The following is a 15413-nucleotide window of genomic DNA, read 5'->3' on the forward strand; positions in this document are numbered from 1 at the left end:
TTTTATTTTTAAGTAACCTCTACACCCAACATGGGGCTCAAACTCACAACCCCAAGATCAAGAGTCACACCTCCACAGACTGAGCCAGCTGGGTGCCCCTATTTCTCTATAAAAATTTAAAAAATTTCCATAGAATATCTGAGTCTCTTTTCTTTCTTAAAATTTGTGTGCATTTTTTGGGGGTAGTTTGCCAAAAATGGAAGTCCTGGACCAAATCATATGAACTTAGGTGAATGCCCCTTTGTTCCCTTCAACCTTTTTTAAGTCATTGAGGTTAAATCCGCAAACACAAAATTCACCTGTTTCACGTGCACGATTTAACGGTATTTGGTAGGTTTACAGATGTGTGCAACCATCATTTCACCTCAGTTCTAGAATATTTCCATCACTCCCCAGATACCTCTAGTGCCCAATTACAGTCAAACCCCGTCCTCACTCCCTGGCCAACCACTCATCTCCATTGTAACCAAGCCCCTTCAAAAGAATGTATTAGGGGTGCCTGGGTGGTTCAGTTGGTTGAGTGTCCGACTTCAGCTCAGGTCATGATTTCACAGTTTGTGGGTTCGAGTCTCACATCGGGCTCTGTGCTGACAGCTCGGAGCCTGGAGCCTGCTTCGGATTCTGTGTCTCCCTCTCTCTCTGCACCTCCCCCGCTCCACTCACGCTCTGTCTCTGTCTCTCAAAAATAAATAAAGTGTTTAAAAAAATTTTTTTAAATAAAAGAATGTATTAAATGTTTTAAATAGTTAATGACATTCATTTGATTTTAACATCCAAAAGCTTGGAAAGGATTCAAGAAAATGTCTCTCTCTGGTCTCTGAACCCCGTTGCCAAGTTTCAGTCCCTCTTGGACAGATAACCACGGTTTATCCTTCCAGGTTATTTTTAGAATGATCTATTTCAAACATAGCAACAAAGAAAATATAACACGCAAATATACATATGTCAAACAGCTTTGTCAGGGTCTAACGTTTTGGTTTCTTTCTTTCCTTTTTTTTTTTTAGAACTATAATCTTACAGTCGAGTCGAAGTCCCCTCTGTATTACCCACCACTGCATTCACTACCCCTCTCTCATTTTCGTCTCTTCCTTTTCCAGTTTTATATTTCCCAATGATTTTTCTTGTCATTGGCTGGGTTACAACCCTTAAAGCATTATGGAACAAAGGCAATGATAGAAGGAATTTTTTCTTTATTTCTGACTTTAATGGGGAATTCTGAAGATTCAAATGAAGTTTGATTTTCACTATAGGATTTTGGTAGATGCCTTTAATTGGGTCACAGAAGGTAGTATATCTTCTATGACTTTTTTTCTAGGATTATCAGATACAAATATATCTGTGTATATATATGTGTGTGTATATGGAAAAATGAAATCATGCTCTACATAATCGTACAAAAGTGTTCTTTCCTCTCAACAAGGTTATCATGGATATCTTTGTAGATCACTTTTAAAAATGGTCATGTGGTAGCCATTTTTATATAGAGTTCAGAAGTTAAAAACATTTTTTTAACGTTTATTTATTTATTTTGAGAGAGAGAGAGAGAGAGAGAGAGCGAGCAGGGGAGGGGCAGAGGGAGAGGGAGAGAAAGAATCCAAAGCAGGCTCCACACTGTCAGCGCAGAGCCTGATAAGGGGCTTGAATGCACAAGCCGTGAGACCATGACCTGAGCCGAAATGAAGAGTCAGACACTTAACCAACGGAGCCACCCAGGTGCCCCAGAAATTTAAAATTTCTAAGTAGACATAGCTTCCTTGATAATTTCTTCTATAACTTCTCAATTTAGAATTATTTCTCCAGAAATTTATGAGTATTTAAAACTGTTTTCTTCCACTTTACTATAGCTTCATGCTTTGTACTTAATTCAATTGGTTTTAATTTTGAACGTGATGTATTTTCATTAAAAAACGCTAACTCCTTATATATCATCAGTGCTACCCAATCTCATTTCTGTAAGAATAAAAGGAAGCTTGAAATATACTCTCTAAAATGCAGAGGGGGTAGATTAGATTATTTCCAGAATACTTTTCACCTGGTTAAATATGTGCTCTCACCTCAGTCACAGAATATTATTTCTGTGACTTTGGGGAGGGGAGGGTTGCTTAAAAATAATGTGAAGTGAGAGAAAGCCTGGCTCTTTGTGTAGAAACTTCACTATCCAAAATAGTTCTTCAGAAACTGTGGACTTATTATTAGGTTTACATGAACCATATTTATCCTTGAGTATAATAATATACCCTTGGACTTTTCCTTTCCTTTTTTTTTTAACGTTTATTTTCTTTTGAGAGAGTACACACGTGAGTGGGGGGAGGGGGGGAGGGCAGAGGGCAGAGGGCAGAGGGCAGAATCCCAAGCAGGTTCCATGCTCAGCACAGAGCCCAATGCTGGGCTCGATCCCACGACCCTGGGATCATGACCTGAGCTGAAATCAAGAAGCAGACACTCAGCTGACTGAGGTACCCAGGCATCACAGAACTGGACTTTTTCTGACGATGAGTGATTTCCTTAAAATTTTCATGCATAATGCTTTGGGAGAAATAGAACTATTAAATAAATGGATGGATGTGGTTTTCAGAAATGCTAAATTAGAAGGTGGCATTATAGAATGTAAGCTTCACGAGGACAAGAATTTTTGTCTTGTTTGCTCACTGGTATTTGTTGTGCTGAGAACAGTACCTGGCACATCAGACATGTTCAACAAACATTTGGCAAATGAAGGAATGAAATGAGTGTGTTACATGTTAAGTGGCCTTGAGCACACAGCTCACATTAAAATTTTTAAAAATATTTATTTATTTTTAAGAGACAGAATGCAAGGTGGGGGAAGGGCAGAGAGAGGAGGGGGGACAGAGGATCCGAAGCGGGCTCTGCACTGACAGCAGCGAGCCTGATGTGGGGCTTGAACTCACGAATACTGAGATCATGACCTGAGCCAAAGTCAGACACTCAACTGACTGAGCCACCCAGGCACCCCGATAACTCACGTTTTTGAAACTAAAGTGTGAGCTGAGGATTCCGGTCGAGTTTCCCTGTGTATGTGGTGAAGATAACAATATAGTAAATGCCTGTGCGGAGTTATTTGGTTGCTTTCTCCTAAGCAATTTTCTATCAGGAAATTAAATTTATGAAGAAATGGAAGCAGAATGGTTAGGGAAGGAGATTTACACAGATGCACCACAGACAATACATGGAACTGAGTGAGAAAGAGATACATGTATCCACAGAGCCCATGTGGCAAGGATATTTAGAATTTGGGCTGCAGAGGACTTAGAATCCCTCAGCTAACCTTGGGTTTCAGGGCAGGGAACTCGGAGTCAGAGGTGAAGCCAACTGCCCAAATGCATATGGCAGGTGGGGACAGAACTGGGGCCTTGCCCAGGGCTCAGGGTTCAGGACTCTTTCCATTAAATGGACACACACAAAACCATGTCTTAAATAGTAGTGAGTGAAATGTGAAATGTCCATTCAAATGTACTTGAAGTAAAAGTGGCAGTGGTAGGGGTGTCTGGGTGGCTCAGTTGGTTGAGTGTCTAACTTCAGCTGAGGCCATGATCTCATGGTCCATGAGTTCCAGCCCTGCTTTGGGCTCCGCACTGACGATGTGGAGCCTGCTTAGGATTTTCTCTCTCCCTCTGTCTCTCATGCACTTGTGCTCTCTCGCTCTCACAATAGATAAATAAACTTAAAAAAAAGTGATGGTGGTAAAAAGCTCAGTAAAACGAGAGAAATATCTATAAAACCAGAATCCAATTTTAACAAACATTATCAGGAAACATCAGGTCACAAGGGGTTAATTAAATGTACGAAACCTGTCACGGTAGAGCCTGTGATTCGGGAGTTGAGTGTTTGAGCCCCACGTTGAGTGTAGAGATTACATAAAAATGAAGTCGTAAAAAATGAAAAAATAATAAAAAATAACAACATGAAGAGAGTGTAATCGAAGGTGGAAGTTATCGCTGGCCAAAGGCAGGAAGCCCATTAACTCTTGGCATACTGTAAAATCCCACTGGGTTAAACCAAAATTTACTAAAGGAGTGCACGTTTTCTCCTAGTTTGCAAATTCAATTCCAGTCCTACTTTCCAGGTTGTTAGTGTGATAATCTCACCGACTCTTCACAAAAACTCTACTTCCTCCTTACTCAGAACCAACTGTCCCTGAGAAAAGAAAATTCTCTTCGGGATGGTGCTATCATCTAGGAGAATCTCTTAGAGTCTGTGTTCATTCATTAGTTGACTCATCCCAATCATTACCTCGCCAAACATTTATTGGACACTGACTATGTGCAGGTGCTGAGCCAGTGTCTGTGGCTGCAAAGATTAGTTATCTGCTCTTGAAACAGGCATGTGCAAGATAGGATGTGTTAGAGTCTAAGAGACTGAAAAGGCGGAAGTCACACTGTCTAAGAAGAAAGACAGGGCTTCAGAGAGGAGGTGATGACAGAGCTGTGTCTGGAGGAAAGGGAAGAAGAATTCTCCAGGTGGACATGGCCGGCCCCTTGGGGGGGCAGCTGGATCATCAGAGCAAAGTGGCAATGGGTTCAGAGCGCATGCTTGACAGGCCACCTACCTGCATTTGAATATCCTTGGAATTGATCACTTCCACAATGCCTACCACGTTGTCAAACACAAGGCCAAACTTCTTACAGTTGTCTAGAGGAAGCAAACAGAAACACAGCCCTGTTAGGCACACGCATCATGTTTATGCAAAGCAACTGACCATCCTAAGTGACCCCGGGTGCTGCCCTACCGATTGTAATGGAATTTATTTTCCCTTTCATCTGTAGAGTGGACTTGTTGCAGCTGAAAATGTAAGCCACTTGTTTCAGTTCGGTCTCCGAAATCACAAGGTCATGCCTGTCCTCTTGATACTCCTAAAATGAAAACACGTGCAAATACTGAATACAAGGACGTATGCAGATAAATGGCATCCTCCGCATGTTGAAATTACTGTGGGGTTCAACGTTAATTCTAGCTTTTCGATATGCCCTTCCTTTCAGAACCACTTTTTAATAGGCCAAACCACAGGTCTCACTCTGTTTTTGTAATGATGGGAATGAATGGAACCACTGCTTGGAAGTGGGCAGGGAGGGGGCGGGGGTCAGTGTCCATTTGCAAACCAGTCTCAGGCGCCCAAGAGGCTGCTGGGTGGTGGGCTGGAGCTTTTTTGTTCAGTCTGTATGCTGAGTCTGGCCTTAATGCTGCAGTAAAATGTGCCGCGTCAAGGAGTTGGGCAACTAGGTTAGTGACGACCGTGGTGTTGAGTCCCTGTGTATCTGCAGCCCAAGACCACCTTTCTCGGGAATTTGGTCTTCCGGAAACCTTTGGGGAAGCTCCATGGATTGGCAGGGAGCACCAGGTCTCGTGCACATTCTCTGTGTCTCTGTCCTGTTCACACAACCAGGCAAGTGGTGGATGAAGCGGCAGATGACATCAGTGCCTCTGTCCATGGCCCTGAACACCCTACCTCCAACCAGAACGGGGAACAGATTAAAAGCTTGTGGAAAGAGTTGTCAAATCCGTAGAGACAGAAAGTAGAAAGGCTGTTGCTGGGAGCTGAGCGGGGGCGTGGGGAGTTGTTGTTTAAGGGGTACAGGGTTCCAGTTTGACAAGATGGAAAGAGTTCTGTGGATGCGTGCTGATGGCTGCACAACGCGAATTCACTTGGCGTCCGTGAGTCAGTATGTACGCTTAAACGTTAGGTGTCACTGAAATGCTAAGATGGTAAATTTTATGTGTATTTTACCACAATGAAGAAAATGATTTTAAAAACGTGAAGAAAAGGATGCATGAGAAATAATGAAAAACCAAAAAGTAAAAAAAAAAAAAAAAAAAAAAAGTTGATGGAAGCATTCAGAAACACCCCGGTTTTTGCTCTCGCCAGAGGCTTGTGCCTTTGTCTTTTCACTCAGAAACCCTGAAGACCTGGGTAAGCACTTGGTCCTGTCACTGGAGCATGCCAGGAATGAAGGTTAAGGTTAAAGGGCTTCACTCACGACTCTCCATTTCTTTCCTTCCAACTCGAACACGGGAGCATGTTTCTGAGGAGGATGAGACGGGGGGGCCCTGGAGCCTGGGGAGAGGCTTTTGGTAGGAGATGGAGTTTGTCCTCCTTGAGTCCGTAGGCTGGGATTCTTGTATGTCTTCTGGTCATCTGTGACGTGCCGGAGCCCTGGAAAGGGAACACGTTGCCACGTTTCTTTGTATTTTATGCAAAGGGAACTGTCCCTAACTTCTTGGATGAATATAAACAGAACAAGAAATTTTGGTAATGCTATTCTCAAGGTTAATAATATGCACAGTCAGAGACCTTATAGATTTAGAGTTAATTAGAAGCACTGTAAATATTTTCTAAATTTGAGGGAACTTCTTTAAGGAGGTAAGATAGATAAAAATTCTATAAAAAAGAAAAGCACCTGGCCAAAAAAAGATCACATGATTTACTTCTTTGCTCATGGCTAAGGCTTTCCCCAGGTGTAGCCTAGAAGGACAGGGCATTCCAGTAAGTATACACCATAGAGTATGGAATAGACTTCAGGGTTATGAGTCCATTCTCTTACTTTGCAGATGGGGGGGACCGCCCAGCCAGCTGGAGCCAGAGGAAAATTTAGAGTTTGGGGCTCTTAGCTCCTAGCCCAGTGCACAGGGACAATTACACCATAACTCCTATTACTGGTCTGAAACAAAAATACATTTGCATAAACCTTACTGTTCAGAATGCATGTACATCCTGATATATCTTAAAGGTATGATTAAAAACAACCGTTCACAGTGATGACAAATGTGCTTCAATGACAGAATTATTTGGCAAGCCTGTCCACTGCTTGAGGACAGAGGTACTACTGTTTGTCATTTTATTTCACTCGGTCTTAATGCCCCGGTTGTGGATGGTGCCGAAGCATCGAGGCTGCTGTGAGTGGTGCTAACTTGGAACCCAGAGTCTCTGAGTTCTTCCTGATGGTCCACGTAACAGCCCACTGAGCCCGTCTCCCTCGAGATGAAGAACGCTGCAGGCTTCTGTTTCCCCACACAGCTCCCCGTGTTTTGGGGATGGGGACGGAATGGTGCATCCATCACTGTAGGCTCTGAGGGGAAGCTATGTGCCTTGGAGGCAGAGGGAGACAGAGTCAAGGTCCAGTTTTCTCACCTTTCGTAATTCCTTCCCCTTGGTTAAGTTGGGCAAATAGAGCTGAGCGTGAAGGGGAGGGCTCCTCTCTTCTGTCTTCATTCTCAAAAAGCGGAGGTGGCCCTGGAGGAGGGGGTGGGGGAGGGGGCGGAGGAAGGCCAGGCCCAGGGGACAGGACGGACGATGCTGATGCGGTTGATGCTACTGGCCCCTGAGGGAGAGAGAAGACGGAAAGCATTGTCTTCAGACTCACGCTCTCGCTGAGAGTTGGGATTTCGCCACTGTCACTCAGAACCTGCTACCAATGACGAAGTGGCGTTCAAGACTCACAAGGGGCACCACGGGTCTGTCTGGAGCACTGGGACCCCCCGAGGGCGGGGGCGGGGGGATGCATCTTGGGAACAGAGCATGACTGAGCTGGAGGGCCCTGTTGGCAGAAACTGCATGCTCTGGGTTCACGCTGCCAACTCACAGGCAAACAGAGCCATATTCACAGGGTCACATCCAAAGCTCAGGACTTGAATGGAACCAGGCCTTGGCCAGCTGAGAATCATAAGAAGAATGTAGTTCAACCGATAAGAGGATTCGCTCTTTTGGGCTGCTGGGAATCACAACCACCAATAAGCGAGAGAGTGGCAAAAATACTCATTGGATATTAGGTGTTTCTGAACCTTTTTGAGCAGCTCAAGAGAAAGATACTGAAACTCTTTTTCTGGAACTCATTTTCCAAGTATGCATGCCTCACACTGACCCCCAAGTGGGGGCCGTGTATGACCTGGATGCCTGTCAAATCAGGGTCCAGGACCCATCTGATGGTTTCATGCATCTAATCTTGATTGTTAATGAACCAATTAAAAATTGAATCCTTTCTGAGCAAGATCTAGGCTTACTTATTTTCGCTGCTATGTGAAATTCAAGGTTTGTTTTCGGTTTGAAGTTCTAACAAATTCATATGACAGTAAAAGGTGCGAGACAATAGAAGAGTATGTTTGAACGTTTTGAGAAAATCACCCCCTCTCCCCCATGTAAACACACATATACAACAAACTTGGGTGATGCAATATTTTACTTTTAAACCTAAAGCGGAGGGGTGCCTGGGTGGCTCAGTCAGTTAAACGTCCGACTTTGGCTCAGGTCATGTTCTCACGGTTTGTGGGTTTGAGCCCCATATCGGGTTCTGTGCTGACAGCTCAGAGCCTGGAGCCTATTTCGGAATCTGTGTCTCCTTCTCTCTCGGCCCTCTAGCCCCTCCCCACCCAATCAAAAATAAATAAATGTTAAAAAAATAAACCTGAAGTAGAACTCTGTATCTAGGATAAGGCATTATAAGTGGATTCAATGAAAAAATAGAAAATTAAAAAAGTTGAGAGTAATGGACATGTGGTTTAGGCTCATGTATTTCCAATGCCAAATATAAAATGTAAAACATCTAAGTGCTAAATATTAACGAAGACAGCATATTCTCATTTTCATAAGCAAGTCAGTATTCCCAAGTGTCAATATTGGGAAGTTTTAATTGGTAGTAGTTTTCAGTTGAAAAAAAAAAAAACCCAACATGCTATTTTCAAAGTACTTATATAATCTCTATTAAGTGCAGAATTACTCTAAAGATAAAAGATTCTTCTCTTATTCAGAATGCATGTCTGAAAAACTGAGTGGGCTGGAGGTCTTGTCTCCTGAAGCTGTAATTTGTGATGGCTTTTTGTTTCTAAGGAAGACCAGCCTGACTCCATCAGAATGCTTGAGTCAAGTAAACCAGGACTGCACAATTCACGAGGCTGGCCAATTTTTCTTTCTTCGTATCTTAAATGTTTCCCATTATGTTGCTAGGGTGAAATTTGAGAATTTGCTCTGAATCATCGATAGCATGTAAGAGAAGCTCTGCACATCAAGCAATATTCCAGTCCTTAGTTCCAGACCCTGAAAGCCCCACTACCCCCACCAACATTACTTTTACTCACAAGCACGTAGTAGCTCATAGAGTGAGTGGAGGGCCAGACCCTTCCTCACTTCTGAAATCCTGCAGCTTTGCAGTCCTATTTTGTGGAAAGGATAGAGGATACTGGCTTCTCTATCTCAGACTGATTTTGATGGCGCCCCTGCTCTCAGAATTCAGAGCGTCTCTCTAAGAGCCATTAAAAGGACACTGAAACCAATAAGCTACAGATACAACTTTTTGGAACTTTGATACCTTCAGATGGCTGACTCAGGAACGCCAAACAAAGGATTTACTGCAACAACCGTTGAATATAAAAGCCAAAATATAAGAGAACTCAGGACCAGCTGAAACTCAACTTATCCTGAGCGCCTTCTGGCTCAGCCCCAGTGAGAGCACAAAACTAGGCTCCAGTTTCCAAGGGGACTTTACAATTAGCATTCAGGGGCTTTCCTGCAGACTCAAAAGCAAACTTGGTAGGCATTCCCTTGACAGGCCTCGGGGGCTACTTTGTAGCAGAACCTCGTCTTTACCTCTTTCTTCCTCCTCTTTTCCTCCCGCAGGATCTCACGGCACCTCGGACCGAGTACCAGTACAGAGTGTTCTGTATTCTCACATGTGCCTGGCCACGAGTGGCAGTCACATCCACTGAAATCGCAGCCCGGCACTAATCTTCAGGTGTCCCAGTAGAGACAGAAGGGAGATGGTCAGAGAAGGGAAGGGAGCCAAGAGTTCTGGAAAGTCTAGTATTTCCAGGTGTCGATTACTTCTGTTCATGTAACAAGACATTTAATGCTCAGTATAGGACGGCCTCTATGCCTCTATTCCCAAACTTGTGTGAGCATTCGAATCATTCTGAAATCTGTTAGAAATTTAAAAACCCAGCCCGTGTCCCAGAAATGCTCTCTGGGGAGGTGGAAAGCATCTGTTTTTTTAATTTTTATTTTTTAACATTTATTTATCTTTCAGAGAGAGAGAGAGAGAGAGCACGCGTGAGTGGGGGTGGGACAGAAAGGGAGGTAGAGAGAGAGAGAATCCCAAGCAGGTTCCATGCTATCAGCACAGAGCCTGTGGTGGAGCTAGAACCCTTGGACTGTGAGATCATGACCTTAGCTGAAATCAAGAGTCACTCACTTAACCAACGGAGCCACATCTGTATTTTTTGAAGCTTCCTGGGTGATTCCAGTGCTCAGCCAAGTTTGGGAAGAATCACTCCATGCTACGTGCGGAGATTAATCTTAGTCCTCACAATAATATCATTAGGACTGTCTTGAAATCCCTCCTTAACAGAAAACAAAGCAGGAAATCAGAAAGGCTGACCCAATATTAAATGGCTAGTAAATGGCAGAGACATAATTCAAGCAATCTGCTTGATTCTAAAGCCTTCTTCAGGGAAATCTTTTATGTTATATTTACAATATTTTTTTTAAAATAGTCACTAGTGAAATTAAAGGACCAGAGGTATAGGCTACGTCAATACATATGTAGTGTTGTTCTCGGGCCTCTGGCTAGAATATACATGACTCAAGTATAGGGAAGTGGTGTAATAGCTGGCTTAATTTTTATCTCCACTATTCCTTGCTCTGTTTCTCTAATGCCTCCGTGGCTGACTGAGCTCCTACAGCCAACTCTGGGACCAGGACCCCTATATCCTATGGAGATTTAGGAAGTCTTGGGTGTTGACAGTGGCCCCTCAGCATCCAAACATCCTTGACGCTGGTTTGTTGTGACTCTGAGCCTGTGCTTCTAGAAACTGGCCTCTTGCCTTATTCGCTTTTCTCGAGTACCTACTGGTTCCAGTAATAGGGTGTTTGCACCCAAATCATGGCTCCTTGCCTTAGGGTTCAAGTTTTTCTGGGATGGGGACCTGACCCTCCCCCCACCGGGGACTGGAGATTTAAGGGCATCACCTCTTGGTGTGACTTCCTATTACAGATAATGCACCAGCTGGTCTAGACTGAATGAGACGTAGTGGATCAGATCAGGGCTACGGCCTCCGTGGCCTGTGGAGTGATCCACCACAACCCGCTGTCACTGCGATGTAGGCCCTGTGGGAAGCAGAGCGCAGAGAAGAAAGCAGCACGGGGAGGACACAGTGCACGCTGTGAGCTGGGTCCCTGCAGGGAGACAGGAGGACGGCTCCCAGATGGGCAAGCCTGCCCGGAGGTGCCGGGAACAAGAGCTGGAAGAGCCTCCGGACCAACCGTGCCTGCTCCAGGAACATGAGGGGTCCGGGGAGAGTCACAGGGGAGAGCTTTTAATTAGCCTGCAGACGGCATTCACTTCTTAGAACACAGGCTATGGGGTCCCACGTACACATGTGGATTAAAATAAAGACATTCAGGGGCGCCTGGGTGGCTCAGTCAGTTAAGTGTACGACTTTGGCTCAGGTCGTGATCTCGCGGTTCACGAGTTCGAGCCCCACGTCAGGCTCTGTGCTGACAGCTCAGAGCCTGGAGCCTGCTTCTGATTCTGTGTCTCCCTTACGCTGCCCCTCCCCTACTCATCCTCTGTCTCTCTCTCTCTCAAAAATAAACATTAAAAAAATAAAATAAAGGGGCGCCTGGGTGGCTTGGTCGGTTAAGCGTCCGACTTCGGCTCAGGTCATGATCTCACGGTCCGTGAGTTTGAGCCCCGTGTCAGGCTCTGTGCTGACAGCTCAGACCCTGGAGCCTGTTTCAGATTCTGTGTCTCCCTCTCTCTCTGCCCCTCCCCTGTTCATGCTCTGTCTTTCTCTGTCTCGAAAATAAATAAACGTTAAAAAAAAATAATAAAATAAAATAAAGACATTTAATAAAAGATGTTGTTTACTTGCAAACTATCTGAATATTTCTATTCTTTCTAAAAGAAACTTTTTCTTAATAAAAAATTCCGTTACAGTGTGCTTTACCCTAACAAGTGAAGAATCGTACATCTTAAAGCTGAAGACCTACAGGATTATGATATCACATGACTTGCACAAGGTCACACAGACCAGAAGGGTGAAAGTGGGGAATGATGCTGAGCCAGCAGGAAGAAAGGCTGAGCCTCACTGGGCAGCAATGACCCCACCCCCCACCCCCCGACACACAGATGTTTTTTTTTTTTTTTCTTAAAATTTTTTTTTAACATTTATTTATTTTTGAGACAGAGAGAGACAGAGCATGAATGGGGGAGGGTCAGAGAGAGAGGGAGACACAGAATCTGAAACAGGCTCCAGGCTCTGAGCAGTCAGCACAGAGCCCGACGCGGGGCTTGAACTCACAGACCGTGAGATCATGACCTGAGCTGAAGTCGGACACTTAACCGACTGAGCCACCCAGGCGCCCCCAGATGCTTTTAAAAAGTGGGGAATGATGCTGAGCCAGCAGGAAGAAAGGCTGAGCCTCACTGGGCAGCAATGACCCCACCCCCCACCCCCCGACACACAGATGTTTTTTTTTTTTTTTCTTAAAATTTTTTTTTAACATTTATTTATTTTTGAGACAGAGAGAGACAGAGCATGAATGGGGGAGGGTCAGAGAGAGAGGGAGACACAGAATCTGAAACAGGCTCCAGGCTCTGAGCAGTCAGCACAGAGCCCGACGCGGGGCTTGAACTCACAGACCGTGAGATCATGACCTGAGCTGAAGTCGGACACTTAACCGACTGAGCCACCCAGGCGCCCCCAGATGCTTTTTAAAAATACTACTTTGAGGGGCTCCTGGGTGGCTTAGTCACTTAAGCATCTGACTTTTGATCTCAGCTCAGGTCATGATCTCACATTTCCTGGGTTCAAATCCCATGGCCGGCTCTTCATTGGCAGCTAGGAGCCTGCTTGGGATTCTGTCTCGCCCTCTCTCTCCCCTTCCCTGCTTGCTCTCTCTCTCTCTCTCTCTCTCAAAATAAATAAATAAACTTAAAAAAATACTTTGGTATCTGTATTTGGTACAAAATACTTTGATACATTGATGTCTCAAGTATCTTAGAGCCCCAGACTGGTAACAACTGAAATATACATTTTATCAAAGTCATTGTAACAATGGCTTATAATTTAAAGAAAAGCAGCGCATTTAGGACTTTATTTTATTTATTTATTATTTATTTTTCTTTGAAGTAGGCTCCACACCCAGTGTATAGCCCAACGCAGGGCTTGAACTCACCATCCTCAGATCAAGACCTGAGCTGAGATCGAGTCAGATGTTTAACTGACTTTCATGTTTATGATTTTAAATGGCCATATTGAAGGTGCAAAATTCACCCATGTTGCAGCAAGAGCACAGCATAAAACCTAGAAATGCTGCTTTTGAAAGCTATTCAGATTAATTCTGAGAGCAGATGTTTGATTGTATACTTTTCTTTGGAGGTGGGGAGGGCAAAGACTCAAAAACGTCTGCAAATCTCTTCCTCTAAGTTAATTTCAACTGTCCTGGGAACAGCTGCTTCCTCTGATTTTAAATATATGAACTGTAAAATAATGAAACCATTGTATGCAGCATGTGCAAAGCTTGTCATGTTGCAGTTATATATACTATATACATATGTAAGAGTACAAGTAATACACAAATAATACAATTGTGTACTAATATGCATCAACACTTTTCATTAAATGTTACTTGAATTAATAACTACTCATTTTATTACTTTAGAATTTATATTTTATTCTGAAGAAGCAGCTACTTCAGGCTCTCAAATGAAGCCTCCTCACTGTTTTGCTGCTGGCAATTATGGATGTAATTAACAACTCACTTCTTTCCCCGGTGACAAACACCAGTTTGGGTACAGTGTAGCTTTGAATCTATCTAATTTACCAAAAAGACTCCCATGATCCATTTTGTTGAGTTTGTAGAAAGTGGGTCTAATGCAGTAGAATTAGGCAGAGGTTTTTATCTTTGTGAAAAATTAAGCCAAAAGTGAAACATAGCCGCTTAAGTAAAAAAAAAAAAAAAAAAAAAAATCTATTTCTCTCTCCTCTCTCTCTCTCTCTCTCTCTCTCTCTCTCTCTGCTAAACGTTTTCCATCAACACAGCTGCTTAAGTAAAAAAAAAAGTCTATCCTCTCTCTCTCACCTACCAGTTTTCCATCTATGATTTTTCTGCTTAATAACTGACTTGTTTGGAAATTTTCACCTTTCACATTTTAAATTCCAAGATTTTTCAAGCCCAACAGTAAAGGTAGCAGGGGATTGGTCTAAATAGAACTTAACTCTTTAACAGATAGACTGATAATGAATCAGGATAAGGAGGTTCGTCTGTCCACTCAACAAACATTTACGGAGCGCCTCCTTGCAAGGAACCAGGCCTGCGGTGAAGAAGCAGCAGACGTCCTGTTTGTTAAGAAGCTCGTCATCTAGGAGGGGTGTTAAGGGCACAAATAAATAATTGCAGATGCAGTTTGATATGTGCCGTGTGGAACATGAACAGGGACATGAGGGCACAGAGGAGGGCATGACCGGCTCTCCTCAGGAGAGTGGGGTTAGCGGGGCCGGAGAAGGGCTGCTGTGCCTAACCTGGGCCATACCATCGAATGTTTTGCAGAGGACAGGGGTCTATAAAGAGAGGCATGAGGGAGTAAGAGGGAGTAACGTACATACAAATCACATTAATCTCCACCTTTATCTTATTTTATTTATTAAAAAAAATTTTTTTTAACGTTTATTTATTTTTGAGACAGAGAGAGACAGAGCATGAGCAGGGGAGGGGAAGACAGAGAGGGAGACACAGAATCAGAAGCAGGCTCCAGGCTCTGAGCTGTCAGCACAGAGCCCGATGCGGGGCTCAAACTCACGGACCGCGAGATCACGAACTGAGCCGAAGTCGGATGCTGAACCCATTGGGACACCCAGGCGCCCCCCTCCTTTTTTTAAAAATTAATCTCCACCTTTAACAACAGGTCAGCCAACCTGTATCTTGGCCTGTGTTTTTACCAGTTTTTAGAAAAGCAGAGACTCAGAAAATAAAAATATCACGGGGCAGCCTCTTGGAAGCAGTGGATTGTGTCCCATACCACAGAGCTTTTGTTACAATTTTCCTCTCTGAAACTAGCTTAGAGATAGTAATATTTTGAGCCACCTATCTTGCTAAGTATTTGTGAAGATTACAGATCAAGCTACAAAAGGAACCATCTGACGTGCAGTGGCATTGTTTATGGGTTTCGCCAGCGCCCCCAGCCCCCAGCCATCCTCCTTGTGGCCTCCACCCTGGCTCCCCTCACACGCGCACACACAGATGGCTGTCCTAGGATTCTTGGTCAGATTCTTTCTCGAGCTGTCCACCTCAGAGCCAAGCTGACCCATCAATCCCCTGGCTTAATGGTTTACTTATTTTTTATATTTTTGCTTAAAAAAATGTTTATTTATTTTGAGAGAGAGAAAGAGAATCCCAAGCAGGTTCCATG

General features: G+C 43.9%; 1 protein-coding gene across 2 annotated transcripts in view; it reads right to left on the reverse strand.

The window, feature by feature from the left end:
- CAP2 (cyclase associated actin cytoskeleton regulatory protein 2) overlaps positions 1–15413 on the reverse strand; it is a 157722-nt gene that overhangs the window by 7467 nt on the left and 134842 nt on the right. For both annotated transcript variants that reach the window (XM_042937835.1, XM_042937834.1), the window contains exons 8-11: positions 7145–7334; positions 5994–6169; positions 4748–4871; positions 4568–4650 (exon numbers count right to left, since the gene is read on the reverse strand). In XM_042937835.1, the coding sequence (XP_042793769.1) occupies positions 4568–4650; positions 4748–4871; positions 5994–6169; positions 7145–7334 (573 nt within the window). The remainder of the gene's footprint in view (positions 1–4567; positions 4651–4747; positions 4872–5993; positions 6170–7144; positions 7335–15413) is intronic.

Source organism: Panthera leo, chromosome B2 (assembly GCF_018350215.1).
Source record: "Panthera leo isolate Ple1 chromosome B2, P.leo_Ple1_pat1.1, whole genome shotgun sequence".
NCBI classification, from domain to species: domain Eukaryota; kingdom Metazoa; phylum Chordata; class Mammalia; order Carnivora; family Felidae; genus Panthera; species Panthera leo.